Source organism: Drosophila obscura, unplaced genomic scaffold, assembly GCF_018151105.1.
Source record: "Drosophila obscura isolate BZ-5 IFL unplaced genomic scaffold, ASM1815110v1 contig_179, whole genome shotgun sequence".
Lineage (NCBI taxonomy): Eukaryota > Metazoa > Arthropoda > Insecta > Diptera > Drosophilidae > Drosophila > Drosophila obscura.
In genome coordinates this window covers 2,829,733-2,849,992 of record NW_024542766.1, presented here as the reverse complement: position 1 = coordinate 2,849,992, position 20,260 = coordinate 2,829,733, and the positions used below count along the sequence as shown (strand labels likewise).

At 48.0% G+C, this 20,260-nt stretch overlaps 1 protein-coding gene across 1 annotated transcript; it reads right to left on the bottom strand.

Annotated features, from left to right (window-relative positions):
- Nucleotides 1-834: 834 nt before the first annotated feature.
- Nucleotides 835-19,932, bottom strand: LOC111072054 (serine-rich adhesin for platelets). The gene is given in 11 exon segments (XM_041592236.1): nt 835-1,804; nt 2,529-3,234; nt 3,291-3,946; nt 4,118-4,837; nt 5,264-5,422; nt 5,493-5,823; nt 5,826-7,239; nt 7,361-7,474; nt 7,510-7,784; nt 10,210-10,842; nt 19,674-19,932. Coding segments are annotated over 11 exon segments (6,156 nt in total). The 5' UTR covers nt 19,902-19,932; the 3' UTR covers nt 835-884.
- Between the last annotated feature and the right edge of the window lie 328 nt (nt 19,933-20,260).

Sequence of the window (20,260 nt, the reverse complement as noted above, 5' to 3'; positions counted from 1 at the left end):
TGGTTCACAAACATGCAATATCCAACGAATAGAAACAGCAGCCAGTCGAAGGTTAAACAATTTACCAATTAAATAGGAAAAAAATAGATATGCAGTTATCCGAGGGAAGTATCACCTAAATATGTTAGCAGAATTTAATAAGGTTTACTACAATCCCCGAAGGTAGGGCAGTTAATACTACTAATTCCAAACATGCCATGCAAAATACAATGCGTCTACAATACACGTACAATAGGTACATATACTCCTTAGGTCCGACCCAACATGCCATACTTGGGGGGGGGGGTTAGAAAAGGGAACAAAATTTTGAAAAAATAAACGCTTACGCTGTGAAAAGTAAAAACAGAACCAGATGGAACAACGAATCCAACAAATGGATTCGATGGCCCTGCCCCTTTTTGTGCGTGTGTGCTTTGGCCGGGTTGGGTTTGTTTTGTGTTTTGTTTTGTTTTTGTTTGATTTGTGTGCGCTCCAAAAAAACAATATTCAAATAAAATTAACAACGAAAATCTCTCACAGATCAGTAGTTTTGCTTGCTTGGTGTTTGTTTTAGTATTAGTAGGGGAACACAGTGACGGAGTGGGTGGGATTATTGGGATCGTGTTTATATAGTTGTGGAACGGAAGTGGTTGGCGGGGAGGGGGGGGATATTCAAATATTTATCAAACATTTTCGTGCATTGGGATTATTATTTGATATGTGTGTGACTTGTGTGTGACGAGATCGAGATCCTTGCATCCGATACAATATTTTTGTTTGTTTGTTTGTTTGTTTGTTTTGCTTATATTTGGTTTCAGTTCTCTACGAGTGTGTGCTGTGCTGGGCTGTGCTGTGCTGTGCTGGGCTGTGCTTTATGTCTATGGAGCGTGTGCCTCCAGCGCTGACTATGAACATGTGCAGATGCCGAAGGGCTGGTGCGTGGAGACGCTGCTGCGCACCTGCCGCATCCTCAGACGCTTTGGCCAGCCGCCCAGCCGACCCGGACCCGGACCCGGACCCCGACTAGCCGCACCTCCTCCCACAGCCGTACCGCCAAACAGTTGGGCATGATCATTGCTCAGATTATTCTGATACGGACGGAGTTTTTCCAGCTTTTGGCTGGCACTGGCACTGGCACCGCCGGCTGCCGTATACAGCAAATAGTTGTCATACACATGGCTAACACTCGAGTTGCGCTTGGCCGGCAGATACGGCAGAAAGGCGAAACTCGAGCTGGTCGACTGGGTGGCCTTCAGCGAGGGCTTCTTCATGCCCGGTCGCCGCGCCATGCTGCGACACCTGAGCGTCGACTGATTGGAGTAGCTGGGCGGTATCATCTCCAGCTTAGTGCGGTACTCGTAGGAGGCGGTGGGCTGCACGGGCACGGGTATGAGCGATCTTTTACGCTTGCGACGCGGCGGTGGCATTGGTGCCATCGGACTCGGATTCGATATCTCCTCAATGCTGGCATAATCTGCATCTACTTCCGCTGGCAATTCCGCTGCCACTTGTACTTCCTGCCTGGCTTTTGTATGGGCTAAATTCGTTACGTATACGTACGTCAGTTCGTTGTGCGTGGATGGCGTTAGAGCTGTGCTGTTGCTGTTGCTGTTGGTTGTTGTGGTTGCAGTGCTGTGGTTGGCTGCTGCTTTGTGCGTTGTGGATTTCGATGATTTTGCTGTTGCTGCTGTGGTGGACTTTTTGTGTGCTGTCGCCGCTTCGTGACTGCTGCGACTCGATCTCGTCTTACTTGGTCTGCCACTCTCCCGCGTTCCGGCTGCCTGTGCTGCCTGCTCGCTGCTGTGTCTAGAGCGACTGGAGTGACCTGCAGTAGAAATAGGCAAGGGATTAGCTCTTGTCCGATTGAAATAATGGCAGAAACAACACTGTTAACTGGTTTAAATTCAACTGCAGGTGTGGGTAGATTTTATAGAACTTTCGGGGTGTGAAACAGTTATGGGATTGCCTTGGAACAAAACTAAATTAATTTCCATTTAATACTCCAATCTATGGTGCCTGCTTTTGTGATTTAATTTCGAAATCCTTTTAGTTACCAACTAAAACAAATGCTGTTAACTGTCTTGGACTCAGCGGTGTGAAAATGAATTGTTTTTGGCATATTTTTCACTGCTCAATTATCAATTTTATTCATTGATATTTGGTGCATAACTTGTGCCCAGGCAGACCTGCAATATTTAATCGAAGGCATCGGCATCTTTGAGTTTTATTTGCTATTAAAATGATCAGCGAATGTGCTGCTCGTGGAACTGTGCTGTTAGTTGTCTTTAGCTTGGTCTGTTGTTGGTGTTTAAGTGGGTGTATATGGTGTATATGTGTGTGTGTGCTGTTTAGTTTTGTTTAACTAATCTGATCGGATCTAATCTAATCTATCGAACCTAAAACGTTTGCCCATCCTCTGGGGCTGTGTGGCACCCATAATGAGCAAGCCCAAAACGAGTAATTCTGCAAGAGATAAGCAATAGATCTTTTTTCCTTCGAGTCGATCCTGTGTGGCAGAGTCCGTGCTTATGCCCTAAGGTGTCACTTACCCCGCGAACGTGTCAGCTCTTCGCGATGCTTCTCACTGCCTCGGGAGCGTTCTCGGTCTCGGTCCCGTTCTCGTTCCCGTTCTCGTTCCCGTTCGCGCAGGGCACTCTGACGGGGACGACTCTCGTCGCTGACCCGTGAGGATCGCAGCAGACGGATGCCCGAGCCGTGTTTGCTCTCGCTGGAGTGTTCCACCTCTCGGTGACGACTGTGATGGGAGCTGCGCTTTGATTCCAACGAAGAAGTGGCAGCCGAAGCCACAGCCGCTGCATGGGTTGTGCTCGATCTGGGCTTGCTGGTGTGACGACTGGTGCGCTGCTCGGGCGGTTCGTGTCGCGACTTCTCGCGTTTGGGGGTGCGCATGCGCAGACGCTCGGCCCGATGCTTGGTGGCCTGGTCGTCCGAGGAGCCGGCGCCTTGGGTGTTCGACTCACGGGAGCTGGAGCGGGAACGGTCACGGGGACAGCACTCGATGGACGATTGGGAGGAGCTGCGTGCCCGTGTGGGTGTTGGGGAGGGCGTCGACTGTCGTGAGTTGCGACGCGCCTCCGAGGCGAAGGTGCCACGGGCCACACTCAGCGACTGACGCTCCCCATTGCAGACCTTGTTGACCTTCTCATCGATGGTCTCCAGGGGCTTGCCACTGCGACGCTGCAGTGAGCACGATCGTCGTTGCTGATCCTTGATGGCCGCCTCATCGGAGAGTGCCTGCAGAAGCGTTCAATTGGCGATCAAAATATACTTGGAAATCAGCAGCCACATACCTTCAAAGTTTGATCAGCGTTGCGGGTCATTTCGCTCAGTATCTGTGCATCCCGCTGCAGGTCTGTCTTCCGCTCGTAGTTGCCGGGCGAACGGGATCGCGAGGACGAGGGCGACTTCACCCGGAATGTTGTGGTCAGCTCGTTGGCAATGTTCTCATAACAGTGCTCCTCATTATCATCATCATCTGCGTCTGCGTCGTCGTTGTCGTCGTCGTCGTCGTAGTCGTTGTCCTGCGGACTGTGCCGCAACAGGTCGGGTCGATCGTTGAGCAGCTGCCACTTGGTGGTTGTCGTTGTGGGCGCCGTCTCCTCCGTGTGGCTCAACTTGCTGCGCGAGGGCAGCGTTCTTCTCGGGTTCGTTGAGGTTGTAGACAATTTCGTTTGCTGCTGCTGCTGTTGCTGTTGCTGCTGCTGGACTCCAAAGTAGGAGAGCTCATGTTCGCGCAGCTTGCGTGCACCGCGCGCCTCCTTCACTATTTTCAGGGACTCGCTGCCGGACTCGTCGGGCGCCTCCACGGACGTGGGCTGAATGAAGAGGGTACGCGGCCTGGCCACTGGAATCAGCTGGCCAATGCGCAGAGTGGGTGGCGTGGCCTTGGGCTTCTCCACACGCGGCGAATGAAGCGCTATGTTCATGACATTCGATTTGGGCAGATCTGAAAGAAAGTGAGCGAGAGAAAGTGATGATTAGACCGAGTGGACCGAGTACTCTGCCTGGAGATCTGCCCCCCCCGCCCTGCTGCCTGATATCCTAAAATGAACTCCTCTAGCCCTCAAAGCCCTGCCCCTCTCCCAACCCCCTCGAAATGGCTCAACCTGTAAGTTACCTGCTCGCTGCAGCATCTGATCTTGTGCCTCAATCTTCCAGATGGTGCGCTTGGCCTTCAAGCGGCTCCAGCTGCTCGAGTACTCGCTGCCCCTGAACACATCCGCCTGCGGATGGGGATGCTGTTGCTGTTGCTGGTGCTGGTGCTGCTGCTGATGCACTGTCTCCGGCGAGGAGCTGGCCTGTGTGCCGCCGCCGCTGTCGCTGTTGTTGCTGTCGCGAAAGTAGCGCTTCACCTCCTCATCGGCACTGTCCTCCTCCGCATCCTGCTCGGCGGCATCGTACAGCCGCCGCAGCTGTGTCAGCTGCTGGCTCACGGGTATCTGCGTGTTGCCCAGCAGCTTGAGCCGCGGCGGTGCCAGCGGTGTGCGCGGCAACGAATCGTACAGGGCGCTGCCAAACAGATCGCTGCTCGTTATGGAGGTGGTCGAGGTGCGGCGCGAGGATGACGTCTCCTCCTGGTAGCTGTGCAAGCGCAGCATTGGCGTGGGCACCACAATGGTCGGCTGGATCAGGGCGGACTCGATCGAGGCTATGCTCAGGCGTCGCATGGCCTCATCGAATTCGCTGGCCGAGCGCATGGTCTTCATGATGAGCGACGTGGACTTGAGGCCCTCATCCAGTATGCGCTGATGATGGCGCAGATCCTCCAGCAACAGCTCCTGGGCACTGGCGCGACGATGCTGCTGCTGCTGCTGCTGCAGCTGATAATGATGCGTGCCTGTATGGGAAATGTGCGGAAAGTGTTTGTTGTTGGTGTGGTTTTGGCATTTGGCATTTGGTATTTAGTCTTGAATGGCATCGCCTGGAGAGACACGGCTGGTAGTGGCAGCTGTGCTCCGAGGGCGGTTGGGTTATTCAGTTAGCAAGTGAGTTAGAATGTAGCATTAGATGTGGGAGTAGGTGGGAGGTAGGAGAAGCAGCATTCAGAGTGGAGCAGACACGCACACATGCATTACGAGGGAGAGAGAGAGAGCAGAGAGATCAGAGAGCCCAGAGAGCAGGAGAGTTCGAGCAGTGGAGTCCATGGCTAATATCCCAGAAATAACACTACAGAAAATACCACAAAATGTTTTTTGCTAGACAAATCTACAGCACAATCTACCAAACTAGTTAAAGTACTACCCAAAGTATGCCGTATACCAACCTGATTCCGGCCACTCCTCGGCGCCCAGGCTCACATTGATCTTGGTCGAGTAGCCATTGCCTGCGGGCGAGGGCTGCTTCTGCTTTTGCTGTCGCTGTTCCACAATTCGTATGCGTTCGGCCACCGATTTGGCGCAGATGGGCGAGTCACTGGTGATGCCTGTGGGGGGGGCACAAATATATATATGAGAAATGTATGCCCTTGTTAGCTTATTGTGAGACACTCTTACCACTATCCCTGCCCGAGGGACTCTCACCACCACGTTCCCCCTTCATGGCTGGCACACTCCACAGGACATCGGCACTCTCGATATTCTCACCCAGATGATAGGGTTTCGGTTTCACTGGCTTGTTCTTCAGTATGCCGCGTATGTTGGACAGCTCATCCGTCTCGTTGTCTGTCGTATCCACGCCACTGGTCGAGGTGTAGCTGTTCCGTGACGTCGACTCCGTCAGACTGTAGCGTGGCTCCAGCTCCACGGCTTTTGCCAATGTCGTGACTGTCACCTGGGACATTGTTGATGCCGCTGTCGCTGTCGATGACGCTGTCGCTATGTCGATGTCGATGTGGGCTGGCTAACCAACTCCGGGGAATCCATGAGTGTGGCTCGATATGCCACTGTGCTGCTGGCTATCGTCTTACGTCGCTGTGGATCGTCCCCAAAGTGGGTCACATTGTCGTTGTTGCTGCTCGTGGCGCTACCAGCGGCACTGGCTGACTTCACCAGACTCTGTAGCGGTCCGCTGGCGGTGCTGCTGCGTCGACGTCGGCGAAAGTTATTGGTGGGCGGCGGCTTGCCATCTGTCTCGACAATGTTCACCCGTCCCGATTCGGCGGCAAAGTGTACCTCTGTCTTGCAGAACTCCACACGCTTCTGGGCGCTGCCCCGCTGCAGGTGGCTGCTGCTGTTTGTGGTGCTGCTGCTGCTGCTGCTGGTCACCGCGCCAGTGCCGCCATTCACATGCACCTGCGATGTCTTGCGTATGTCGCGCCAGGTCTCCTCCACGGCTATGGAGTGCCGCTTGCTCAGCTCCCCCTCGTGGGCCGGACTGGCCGGAGGCTTGGCCCGCCGTCCAAAGTGTATAATGGTGCCTCCGACATTATTCAGCTGGGCTGCCGCTGCAGCGTTACGCTCCCGTTCGCGTTCCCGCTCCGTGGGCGACCAGTTGCCGAGCTGCTCGCCGGAGCGTCCCAGGCCACTGTCCGTGGAGGCATCCACCCGGAAGATGCTCTTATCCTCGGGCGGCGACATCTTCTCGAAGCCGTACGACTTGCGCCGCAAATGCCACTCACTGGAGCTGGTGTCCTTCTGACTCCGCTGACTCCGCGACTCCAGGCTGTGGGTGTTGTGCACGGGCCGAAAGGCGGAGGAGGGCAGTGCCGGCAGTGGAGCTGCTTGCACTTGCACGGCCACCTGCACCACCTCGGACTGTTCCCGGAGCGTGGGCGGTCGTGGTGCCTGGTGGTAGGCCAGAAAGTCCTCCTTGTACAGGCTCTCGTCGGAGAGTTTCTTGAGCCTGCCGCGTATTTCCTGCAGCGATTCGGCCGTGAGGAAAGTGTTCCGCTTGGCCGCCGTTGGCTTGGCCGCCGCCGTTTGGATGTTCAGTATGGTGTCGAGGGCGGCCAGATCCACGTGATTGTTCCGCATGGCCGTGTTCAGGCGACGCCCGTTCTCCAGCTCCGCTCGCATGCGGGCCACACTCACCGAATTGCTGGGCAAGTCCAACGGACGTGGCCGTGCGATGGCTGCCTTGTAGTGGTCCTGCGACTGAAAGGAGCGACGCAGCTTGCTGACGCGTCGCCACTCGCCCGGCTCCTGCTCGTCCTGCTCCTCCGCGTTGCGCTCCCAGTCCTGGCTGAGATCGTCCGTGGATATGGAGCGTGATCGCTGCAGCAGCCCCGTGCCAATGGCTGGCAGCGGCGGGGCATAGACCGACTGGGACACCTGCTGGCGACGCTGATGCCGTGCGCTGAGCCTGCCAAGGAATAAAATACGAGTAAGTACGAGTAATGTGTGTGCTTGGTATCAGAGAGCCGTTCGGATAATGCCATGAAATTTTTGAATTTTTCAGCTGCTGCTGCTTGCTGCTCACTCACCGCAAATCATCGTCGTTGGCAGCGTCATCGTTATAATGCCGGAAACTTTCCAAATCACGACGAAGTCGCGTTGGCGTACTACCAGCAACAACAGCTACGTCAGCATCAGATCCAGTGCCCCAGTGCCAGTGCCAGGCTGAAGCTGGGATACACCCACGCGACTGCTCGCTGCTGGCTGGCCATATAAGTCGGCCTGCTGCTGCTGCTGCTGCTGCTGCTGCTGCTTGGCCCAAGCGGACGACGTGGATGTGGTTGTGGATGATGATGATGATGATTCTGGTCCAACAATTGCATGTAGGCTTATTTTGCCCGCACTTCTGTGGGTGTTGCCCGCTGTGGCTGTAGCTGTGGCTGTTGTGGCGGCTGTTGCAGTTGTTAAATTTGAATTGTTGCTGCTTTGGCTGGAAATACTCGAACTGCTTTTCTGTAAATGGCAAGCAAAGTAAAAATATAAAAATAAAATTAAATAAAATGTAAAAAATCACAAAAGAAGAGCCTGAGCTCGAGTGCGGGTGTCGTGTCTCTCGCTCTCTTGTTCCGTTTATGCTCGTATTTATTTATTGTTGCTGGCACTCCAAGGAGTGGGAGTGGGTGCATTGTGTGACAGGAACTGCTTAGCACTTAAGTCGCATTTGACTCTGTGTGTAATTTAAGCCATGGCTAAATGAGTTTCCGCATTGTAAGAATATATATATACATATATATGATATTTAAGATATCAAATGATTGATGATTGTTACGCATATGATATGCATGAAATTATATAGTCTAAGGTCTCGTTATTTGGTACTCTATTTCGTTATAAGCTGCATTATTATTTAATGCAAATAAATGTTAGCTTATATCAAAAACTATACAATATTGTATAGTCTTTGATTATATTTAAAAAATAAATAAAAAATAAATAAATAAAAATAAATAAATAAAAATAAATAAAAAATAAATTTAAAAATAAATAGATAATATAATATATTTATATATTATTATTATATATTATAATATTTAAAAAAAATAAATAAAAATAAATAACTAAAAATATTATGCAAAGATTATGGACTAATGATATAGGTATGGGCATATATCGGGATGATTACTTTTATCCATTAATATATCTGGAAGAGCAGTTAGTCTTCGCTGGCTGTAATTATTTCCCAGGGCGACTCCCACAGCAAGCAAAAAATATGCAAGAAAAAATCTAAAACTAAGAAAATCAAATACTTAAAGTCAAGTCTTCCAACCAACGAAAACTCATCAAGTTTTCAACAGTAACTTTTTTTTTATAGCTTCCTTGACTTTTCTTTCTTTTAGCATAAGTAACCCTTGGGGCTGAAACCCCCTGCAGTATTTTTACCTTTCTTCATTGCATATCTCCTGCCACCTCTTCACATATTACTTTATTTCTTTCATTTATATTTTTGTTGAAATGAAGAAAAAATGTGGCCAAAGAAATTTTTTGTGTCAAGTTTTGATGGACCAGAACCGACTGCTGATTGTGGGCGTTGTGTCTGGAGGCAAGACACTTTCGCAGCTACTCGTTCGCTTTTTTTTAACGCTGCCCAATAATTAGACAGGGTTTTTTTTTACTGTTTGGCCTAATGAGCGACGAGAGAGTTGGCAAAGAAATTTCCATTGTGGTCGTGACCCAAATGTCCCTCCCGATTGAAGAAGTGCGAAGCAGCGCCTAATTTGGGCCTGTGCCTGGGCTATTATTATCGATTTTCATTCCATTTCGATGCGATTGCTGACTCAATCTTTCATTAGAACTAGACAGACAGACAGACAGACAGAGGGAGAGACAGACTGAGCGAGCGTGTGGGGGTGTGTCGTCTAGTCTGGTGTTTTTTTCTGGAGTGATGTATGGCATTTTGCCTATTGCAGACGACGAGCCGTGTGACTCTTGTTAATTTTCTTTGGTAGCCCCTGCGATGTTCTGCTATGATTGCGGCTATTAATCTATGCATAATACTTTTATGGCTGTGACAGATGACCGCAGCTCAACTTTTGAAAGGCAATTCCCGCACCTAGAGTTGTCAAGTGTTGGGAATAATATTGGATTACCTATGCTACCGGGAACAGAATTTTTAACTCGTTTTATATATTAGGAATCTTTCGATGCAAAATATTAATTGATATTATTATTATTATTATTAGCAGGAGAAATCTTAGCCGTAGATATAGAAAAAACAGGCCAAATATTGTACTCTAGAATCTGTTCAAAAGAAATTCAAGCAATTGCAGCTTCTGCCGCTGAGGGGGCAGCACCTTATCGTGGGCTTCCTCTTGGTCTCTGCAACCCATAATCATTGGGTTCATTGGCTCCCCCCACGTCACATCAATCTGTTCGACAACTGTTGACTGTTGACCGTTGTCTGTTGTTCCTGCCACTAACATTTTCCCACCCTCTCATCCACGGATCATCATTACATGATGATTTTTGCCGCAGCTCAGAGCACACTCAGAGCATGAGCATTTTCCCCCTAAACAACAACAATCAGAGACTGTTAACAACTGGCCATTTTCGGTCATTGCCATGGCCGTGGCAGGAGATTACTCCACCTTCGTACTCCGTGCAAACTCGGAAGAAAAATGACTGCAAAGGCAAAAGCAATGGCACAAAAAAAAACACAAGCAAACATCGACTCGGCGCATGCTAATGAGCCAACAAAACACAACCAAAAAAAAAGGAATAAAAGCAAAAAGAAAAAAGCAAAAAGAAAAGCGAAAAGAAAAGCCTCAAGAAGCAAGCGAGTGAAAAATTGTAGAGCCACAAATGCTGGTGGAGTGGACTACCGTATATTGGGAGTCTTGTCTCTGGCCTATGGGCTGTGGACTGCGCACTGCGGACTTACCATTAGATTGCTCAATTTCAAACTTGGTGCCGTATCGGGTAACAAATTGTGTCCGAGCTTGTGCAAATGAGCGACGTCAGCGTCTTGATCGCTGGCTTCACCATTAATCACAACAAAATCAACATGATCGTCGATGTGCTCCTGGCCATTGCTCAGCTTGCGCAGCGTGGACATGGCCGGGGATACGATGCCAACGTCGCTGCTTAGACTGCCACTGAGACTGCTATCATCATCGCTAAGCTCACAGATGTCAACACTCTGAGAGGAGGGCATGGGCATGGGCATGGGCATGGGCATGGTCATGGGCATGGGCCTGGTTCTGGGCTTGGGCCTGCATCTGGTTGGCGCTGCCCAAATGGCTGGCGGAATGGGATCGAGAAGAGTGTTGTTGGTGCTGGCGCTGGCGCTGTCGCTGCTGCCGTGCAGCCCATTGCTGGTGCGGGTCGTGGTGGATGTGGAGGATGTGGCCCAGCCGCGCGATGTGCTGCTCGTGGTGGATGAAGTCTTTTGTACTGTCTGGGTGCGTATCACCTGCATGGCGCCGTTGGCGGTGCGTGCCTTCAGCACCTCCAACTGTTTGCGCTGTGTGTGCTGTGTGCCGTTCGGCTGTGAGATGTTTTGGGAATCGGATATCTGCCAGAGAGAGAGAGAGAGAGAGTGGGAGAGATGGGAGAGAGAGAGAAAGAGAGTTGCGGGATTGAGTGAATGACAGGAAAATGAGCGGATCAAAGGAGTTGTATTAAAATTAATTTTTGGTTTTTTTTTTTTTATTTATTTTTATTTTTTTTTATTTTAGTATTTTAGATTTTATTGTAAAATTTAGTTGGACATTTGCGGGGGGGATTGAAAGTGTATTTAGAGCCCTAGTTGAATCTGATCAGTGGACAGAAATTACATTCCATAGGGGGTCCAAGAAATATTCAATTTTATTTATTTACTTATTATTCTCTGTCTGAAGTAAATTTATTTATTATTTTATCATTACATTCGCATTATTTGCACACCTATCCAAGCACTCGAAGATCTAATTAATATCTCAATTACGGGCCGATAAACGCTCAGGCTTGAGCCATTCCCTGCCTAAACAAACATTCAAATCTCTTACAAATGATATAAATAAAACATTTAACAAGCAATCCAATCCGCTGGCGATTGTATGCAGCATATATAGATATATATCTGTGTATTTGTGTGTGTGTGTGTGTGTGTGGGTTTTTGCTTTTTGTGGGTGTGTCCCTGGTGTGGGGCGTTAAAGTGTTTGGTTTTGTCGCATGGCATTCGGCATTCGGCAACGGGGCGTATGAAAGTTGCCAGACGAAACACTTGACCGTCAAGCGTCTCGCCTAGCCGCTTGATCACATCGCCTTCGCCGTGATCAGTGCTCCATGCTCCGTGCTCCGTGGCGGCTCTTATCTGGACAGCTGTGCCCCGCTCGCTCGCTCGCTTACGGCACACGTGACCAGCCAGCCAGCCAGCCAGCCAACCAGCCACAAATCAAAACGAGAGACTCTCGAGAGCGCACTGCAACTGCAACTGCACCCTTTTGCACCCATGGACTCAAACAATTAGCAGATCCGTTCATTGGGTCGTGCTATGACACACCACCACACAAGAGATAAAACACTGGAGAGAAAAATAAGAGCTGCGGCAACCGAAGTCTGGCATACACTTTTGCTCATTGATGGTTTTTTTTTTTAAGCTAAATATGGATTTAAATTCAATCTGATTTTGTTAGACTTTAAGTTGGTAAATAAACACTTTAAAATATATACAAAAATGTTTCTTTTTCTTTCAAATCAATGCCCAAAAGTAATATTTCCCCCCAGCTGCTAAAGAGTATCTAGAAAATAAAAAATAAAAACAAACTGAAAACTGGACACAAAACACATTTGAAACGGCCAAAGATCGATTGTGGCAATCGATTGCTTTGATGATTTATAGTGCTAAAAATGCATTATATGCCCCAAATAAAAACTTTAACCCGCTGTTGGTCTGTACGTCCGGTCCATGCCTGCCACGCCTGCACTTGTGTCCCCGTGTCCATGTCCATGTCCAGTTTCGTGTGCCGCATTCGTGTCAATGACCAAACGGCAAACGGCTGATTCAGAGTCAAAGTGCAGCATTGTCTTTATAGAATATACCAAAAATTTGAATGTTCTGTCGTCCCGCAGGCCGCTGGAATGAACAATGAAAAATTCGCATATTCTATGCACAATTCTGTTGTGGGGTTGAGTCATGTCAGGGGTTTTGGGTTCTAGGTTTTTTTTTTCTTCGTTTCTTTGTCTTAACTGGGAGAATGGGCCACACTACACAGAGACTGTGGTGAGATCTTTATAATTAGCTTCATTAGATGGGAAAATTATGAGTATTATTGCAGCATTGTGCAGCAGTTCTGTGTGCAACAATGGGAAGTAGATTCAGCGAAATATTTGTAGCATTTTATGCTAATTTTATTGCAGCAGAATTTACATTATATTTCTACTTTTATATATTTATTTTGTACATTAATTTCTTCTTTGTAAATGATCCATTTACGTTCTATATTCCACTCTGCTCTATTAGGGATCAATGTGATTCATAGCTAATCCAAAATCAATTAAAATGAACCCTGTTTCGTGTGGTTATATCTTCCAACCCAACTCCAATATTTGCTTGACTGCCATCAGCCGAATGCTACTGTTATGCACTGTACTCGGCGTATTTCGGTTCAGGGTTAAATCCCTTCGAAAAGTTCTCAATCAATTCGTTTCATTTGTGCCCTTCGACTTCTTCGACTTGCAGCTTTCAGCTTCTCCGCAATGGCCGCAGCATAATAATAATTTCTGGCGGCTCCCTAAAGTCACACTCATCCTTGAGCAAAAAGATTGTTGGGGCTGCAGGGTGCAGGGTGCAGGGGGTCTGTGACCAAGAAAGGGTACGTACAAAAATTGCGGGACAGCAGACATAAATTATTGAGCGTAAGCAAGGTTTTTTTTTTTGGAACCCTTGGGCCATGCACGTTCTGCCAGAGTTTCTCACGCCATATTATAGCCATGGTCAGCAGCGGAGACTTCTTTTCTTTTTGCTGTTGCTGTTGTTGTTCTGCATTTTGTTTGTATTTTGTTTTGGAGAGCCTGTAGCCGCTGTAGCTCCTTTTTCGCAATGCAGCCCGAGTGTGTGTGTGTGCCTGTCTATCGATGACCTCTTTTACTTCTAACCAAATGCTGTTCGATGCGATGTTCGCGGTTCTGCTGCTCTGCTGCTCTGCACTCTTGCTGTGTGTGCCATTTTAGCTTTCTGTTGTTGGCCATGTGTAGGCTGAATGGCAAGTTTTTTTTTTCGTGGCCTGGTTGTTGTCTTGGTCTTGGTCTTAGTCTTGGTCTTGATCTTGGAGTCTTGTTGTCTGCTGCAGCTAATTAAGCTGTGCCAATCTGCATGGCTGTTGAAACTCACAGCTGGCTGTCCCCCAGAGGGGGTTGCCTCAATCAAAGTAGCAGCCAGCAACCAGCAGCCAGCAGCGCCAGCAGCCAGCAGCAGCGGCAGGCAGCTGGCGAAAGAAAGCCAACTGTAAATGAATTATTTAAGCTTGGCCAAAATGATCAGCCGACGATCAGTGTCATGATCTCGAACTTGAGGCAGCCAGCCAGCCAGCAGCCAGCACTCCACACTCCACACTGCAGCCGCTGAGGCAATGCCGATAAAAGCTACAGCTAGGCTCTAGCCTGCAGCAGATCGAAGAAGCCAAAGCCAAAGCCAGCCTCGTACGTACAAAGACCAAATTGAAAATTGCTGAATACAAAAATCCCAAATCCGAATCGCAAAGTCAAGTTGAAGGTTCAATGAAATGCAGACTTAGCCACGACTTGCCACACAGCATGCCCCCCCAACCCCAACCTCTCGCATATATTATAACAGCCAAAGTCGTGATGATGTAGAGGAAGAGACTTTGGCTTTAGCTTTGGCTTTGGCTTTGCTTTCGGTTTTTGTTTTGCTTCTATTTTTTATACCCGTACTCAAAAAAGAGTTAAGGGGTATATTAGATTTGTGGTAAAAGTGGATGTGTGTAACGAGAGAGGCTACCCCATAAAGAAAATCTTATAGAATAGCGAGCCCAGGCGCCGCGCGTGCGCGTCTGCTGCGCTGTCTGCGCTGCGTCGTTAGCGCCACACAAGCTAGGCCCAATTGGTTTCACCATGTGATACCACGAGGATAATGCCCCCCCCCCCGCCCCACAAGGACGAAAATCTGTGGAGGCACTTTGACGAAAGTAGAGCCCACACCAGACTGCCAACTGAAAGAGGAATAAATAGCCAAGAAAATTTTAGTTGCTTCCCTCCCCCCCTGACGCATAAGCAAGCATTCCTCCGCCCACAGCCGTTCAGGGGGCAACCCTAGCGGAGGAGATGTAATTACATGTTAGATGTAGAATATACATTGTAGATGTATATAGATGTAGCAAAAAAGTTAAATGTAAATTTTTTTTTTAATTCTAAAATTCTAAAAAACATATGCTTAAAAAGTTTATGCTGACTGGGTATAGTAGAGCGCGCCCAGCGACCGCACGCCCCGTTTTGTTTGCTTTGCTTTGCTTTTGGTCTATGGTCTACGGAGTATGCCAAAATATTTTTGCTTGTGCCTGGGCCATGCTCTGAAACGAATTTAATGATGCTACACCATCATCATCATCATCATCATCATCTTAGTCGACATCGTCTGCTTGGTCGTGGCTGTCTGTCTGTCTGTCTGTCTGGCTGTCTGTCTGTGGCCATAAGATTGACTGTCTATCTCCTGCCTGCTGCTGCTGCTGCTCTGCCATATGCCCCATGTCTGTGTGTCTATCCGCCTGTCTTACAGTCTCTCAGTCTCTCAGTCCCTCAGTCTTTCAGTCTCTCAGTCCTTCAGTCCGTGGCATGCATGTCGCCTTTTCTGGCTGAGATGGCTGCATGGCTGGCAGCTCTCTCACACACAGATCGCCTGCATAGACATGCCAAAGCGTTGACTCTTTTTCTTTTTGTATTTTTAGCTGGCACTGACTTTGGTACATCAGACATACGCTGCACACTGTGCACAGTGGGATGCAGCCCATTCAAATTCCAGCCATAATAATAAAGACAATAATTTGTATGCCTCTGAAATGTGTGACTCAAAAAAGAGACTTTAAAAATGGGCAGAATACGAGTTTGGATGGTTGTTCTGGCAGGCGGATAGAATCAGCTGGGAACTGGATGGAATTTAGATAGAATAATCGAATTTAAGATCGATAATAAAGCCCTGCATTCCCAGTTCCCTCTATATCCCACACACACCACTGTGCGCCCCACAAATTGCTCTCCTGCGCTTTCGGCCGGGTAGGCCCTTCCGCTGCTCACAGGCCATTTTGTTGGACCTTTTTTGCCTGCCTGGCTGGCTGCCTGCCTGCCTGATGCCTAAACTATAATAATATACATTTTTATATGCATTATTTCTGTCACGATCTCGTTGGCTTTATATCTCTATATAGTCGAGTGTGGCATGGGGCAGCCGAGTGCTCGTAGTAAATCATACGAGTGGTATGTATATGTATATGTATCCCCGGTTTGTGTTTGCGTCATTGAAGTTGATGCCCCAAGTCGTTTGTTGTGTTGCCCCAGACTCCCCACCTGCCTGCCGTTCTTTCCACCATATCTATACATATTTTCCCAGTCGCTGGATGTGTGGTGTGTGTGTGTGTGTGGAGAGTTCATTAATGGGCAGAGGAAACACTTAATTGAAGTAAGACACGTCAGTTGACATCCTCAATTAGTTGCAAGTAATTTACGTGTGGCAGGCCAAAGCCAAATGGCCTAATGGCTTACAGAGCAAACAACTGAGAAACACCAGAGGATATACTCATACACCTATCACAGTTACACACACACACACACACACACACACGAGAGAGTCGTCACACCTTGACCACAAGTAAAAGAAAATCTCTCGAGTGGCTGGCTGGCTGGCTGGCTGCATCTTCCTCTGGTACTTGCAGCAATTTTTTTTTTTTTTTGGTTAGACTTGTGCTTGTGGCAACCTAGTGACCCACAAAGGCGGCGGCGGCGGCGGCATTGCCAGCGGCTCTATACCGTTAGACGGCTGCAACATTGTGGCAACATGGCCACAAATAGAGAAACAGTGACTCCCCAGCTCCAACTGCAGCTCCAACTGCAGGCAAATAATTCAAATGCTGAAGCTTGGAGCTTGCGCTTGCATGCTTGCAAAAATCATTTGCAAAATGTAAATTTTTGCCATTGCTGTTTTGCTTGGGTTCGGTTTGGTTGTCGGTTCTGTTCGCTGGCCTGTTGTTGCAACAAATCCATAATGCTAATGAAGAAGTTGTCATGGATCTATCCATCTGTGTGTTGCCTAACGGGGACTGGCTGGCTGGCTGGCTGACTGGGTGCGTCTGCTCTGGCTCTGCGTCTGCTCTCCTCTCGTTTATTGACTATTGCCAAATTGATTTCATCTGTGATCTGTGCCGGCAAGGCAAGCTTTGTCGGCACAGCGACTGAGAGGAGTGGGGGGGGAGTGGAGCAGCGGGACATCGGTTCACCTAACCGTTCGCATCCCGGACTTGGCAATCAAATCGAATCCGAGCACCTCTTTAAACTGAAACTGATACTGATGCTAGGACTGACTACTCTTTGGAAAATTCTTACCGCCTGATCGTTTCCCGTCGATTGTACACTTCGCTCGATCGCCCCCTCCCTCCAAGCCTCTGCGCTCTTTCATCTTTTCGGTGAGCCTCGACATCGGCGTCGGCGTCGTCGTCGTCAGTGGCAACAAAGTTCAATCGCGATAAGCAGCGGCTACAAAGTCAGCCGAATGAAACAACTTTCAATGGTTTGTTTCTCTCTCTGTCTCTGTCGCTGTCTCTGTCGCTGTTTTTCTCTTCGCGTCTGCCTGGTGTCTCTTTGGTGCTTCGAATACCCTGCAGTCATAAAAGAAGCGATCAGCCGCAAAAGGGCATATCAGCAGCGATCGAGTGAATGTAACAGCCGCCAAATTGAGTGACTGTTCGGTCATTCGTTCGGCACCAGGAAGATTGCATTTCAAATGTCAACTTTGAACCGAAGCGCAGCCAATCATTACAGTTGCTGGTATCTGAACAGATCTTCAAAAAACAAATAATAATAAGCTGATAAATGCAGAGGAATTTGCAATACGGAAATAATATATATTTTATATAATAATTAGGCAATTATTAGGGCTTGTAAAGAAAATGTGGAAAGCAGGAAGAGTCGCATCCATTTTATTTATTTGAAGCGAAATTATTTATTTCGACTTGAGACGAATTTAAATGTGAATTAGCTTGAAGTGCGGGTAGAATTGTCGCGATACGAAATACTTTCAACTGCTACACAAAACCTTTGATTTACGGTGTAGAAAATTATAGTTTGCCGCTCTTTTTATATTCTGTATATAAAAATGAAATGAATTAAAAATATTCCAAAAATGTTTATCCGTGCAAGTACTCAACAAATTGGAAATATTTTGACATACCATTCAAGATACGACACCTGAGGTCAACACTCCATAGAAATGCCACTATGATCTCATGCACGACAGGGCAGGGCAGGGCAGGGTAGGGATGGATACTCTGTTATTGTGCCATAAGCCGATCAGAATTCATCAAACGAAAAAATTCATATAATTATTTGGATCAATCTCTCAAGTTCGAGTCGGAGCAGCGCCAATGCCTCCTGAGCTATGATGATGTCACTGATGGAAGTTCTAGCCGCAGAGCAGATCGAATCGGTTAGAACGAAGTAGAGTATCGGAGAGTTCAGATCTGTTTAAGTATGTGGCTGCTATTTGAGTGTAGATTTTATTTGGTTTTTGTTTGTCTACGAAGGCACTCGAGGCGCAAAGCCTCAACCTGACCACACACACACACGACCAAGACGATGCTGATGTTGATCATGATGATGGGAATGATGACGGCTCGTTGGACGGCCTGCCAGCCAGCCTGCCAGTGGATGAACAGGCATAAAATTAACGATAGGCACCGCGAAGTGCTTCACCATTTATAATTAACCGACAAAATTCTAGAGCAATCAATGGACAAGCCACAGCCACAGCCAAGCCATAGCCCAAAGACAAGTGAAATCTGAAGACTAGCAGAGAATTAATTATCATCTTTGTTTCTGCCCCCAAGAGTAGGAAAAAAAAAAGATAAAACCGAAAGCCCCCGCCACAGCAATAATGAAAAATATCTCTGCACAAGTGGCACACAGCGTAGCTCTCCCCCTGTCCACCTCTCCCCATCTCTCTTTCTGTATTTCAGCAATTCGGATTCGTATTAATTTGATCTCTGATTGTTTCGCTTCACGGCGAATGTGCGAGTGTGCGTGTGACCTGTTAATTATGGTTGAGTAAAAACGGTCAACGTTTTGCAGTATCTTGCTGTCTTCGTCTTGGTCTTGGTCTGTCTCTGCGGTTTGAAGTTGCAGTTGGAATGGCTGGGCTTGGGTTGGGTTGGGGCAAAAAAAAAAACGTTGCCTCCTGACACACAAAACGTGGCCAGTGGCCGGCAGTGTCCAATTGGACCTGTGGTATGCTGCGCTAACCACCAGCAGCCCCAACATCATTCAGGTTCTTAATTTATTGGCTTTGCTAACGGTGCTGTGCTGTGCTGCGCAGTTCTCTGGCCCAATCCAATCACTTGGAAAAGTTTTAATGAGTCTTCCAATTGAAATGGCACTTTCCAAATGTTACACCAAAATATTTAGAATAATTTATGAAGCTTTAATGGCTATTCCCATTCCCATTCCCATTCCTGGCTGCCATTTTATTTTGCTTCTGTCTCATAAATATTCCAATTGATTTTTCAACGATTTGATCGTTTGTTCTGCTTTCATACTGTTCATCCTGTTGCGTCTTCTTTTTGTGTGCCTGCCCATTGCCCTGGGTATTCAGCTAAATAAACTATTAACTGATTAAAATCAAGGGAAGCAAGGAAACCCAAACTAGCAATCAAGCGGCAATTGCCACAGTCTCTACTAAATTAGTGAACGCCTCTCCATTTAGAGAGCAGCACGGTCCAGTGTCTAGTGTCTGGATTTCTTGAGCGGTAAGCGGGGAACGCAGAGCTCAGAGCGGACCTTTCAATTTCATTTAAAAGACGATGGACAAACAAAGAGCAACAGCAATTAGGTCTAGACGGGAGCAGAGTGTGGCTGGTAGCTGGTAGACTAGACCGCAGCAGCAGCAGCATGGACCAGCCATGGTCCATGGTTTGCTTGCCATCAATCAGAGCCAAAAGTAAACGCATTTTAGTTTGGGTATTGTGTGCTTGGAGATGGACCTGGGACCCTTTGACATGCTTTGAAATATATATAGATTAAAAAGAAACACATCGCCAGAGAATATTGAACCCACAACTCGCCCCCCCTTGTGTTCGTTCAGTGCCTCCAAAAATAATTGTAAATTCGTAAATATTCACGCTGCCATCTCTAGATTTTGTAGCTCACCTTGCCATAGCTGTTCAGTGGTCCATTTATCCAGCGATCTGCCTCCAAACGTCCACTAAACAGAGCTCCAGTATTGGGATCGATGCGTTGCCATTCACGCACCTCACGCTGGAATGGGGAACGGGAGCCGGAGCCCCCAGCCCCACCATTGCCATGGGACTGGGCTGCCTGCAGATGATGATGATGATGATGGCTCTGACTGTGATTGTTTGTTGTAGCCACTTCCATGTTGCTGCTGCTGTTGCTGCTGCTGTTGCTCTGGTTGAAGCTCCTCGGGAGCTACTGTTGTGCGCTTTTAATTTGCACGCTCGATGCGCTCGAGCTGCTTTTCGGTTTTCTTCAGTGTTGGTTTTTTTTTTTTGTCTTTCTTTCTTTTTTTAGCTGCTGCTGCTGCTGCGGTTCTGTTTCTCTGGAGGACCTGGAGGAGGAGATGGCTCTGTTGCTCTTGGTTACTTGGTTTTCGCACAGCTTCTTTGTGTGTTGTCTTGTATTTTTTTTTTTTTGTTCTGGTTGCTTCGCCTATTTCAAATTATTATTTATTGTTATTGTGCTACCGTCCAAGCGGGTCGGTCTCTAGGGTCGTTCTG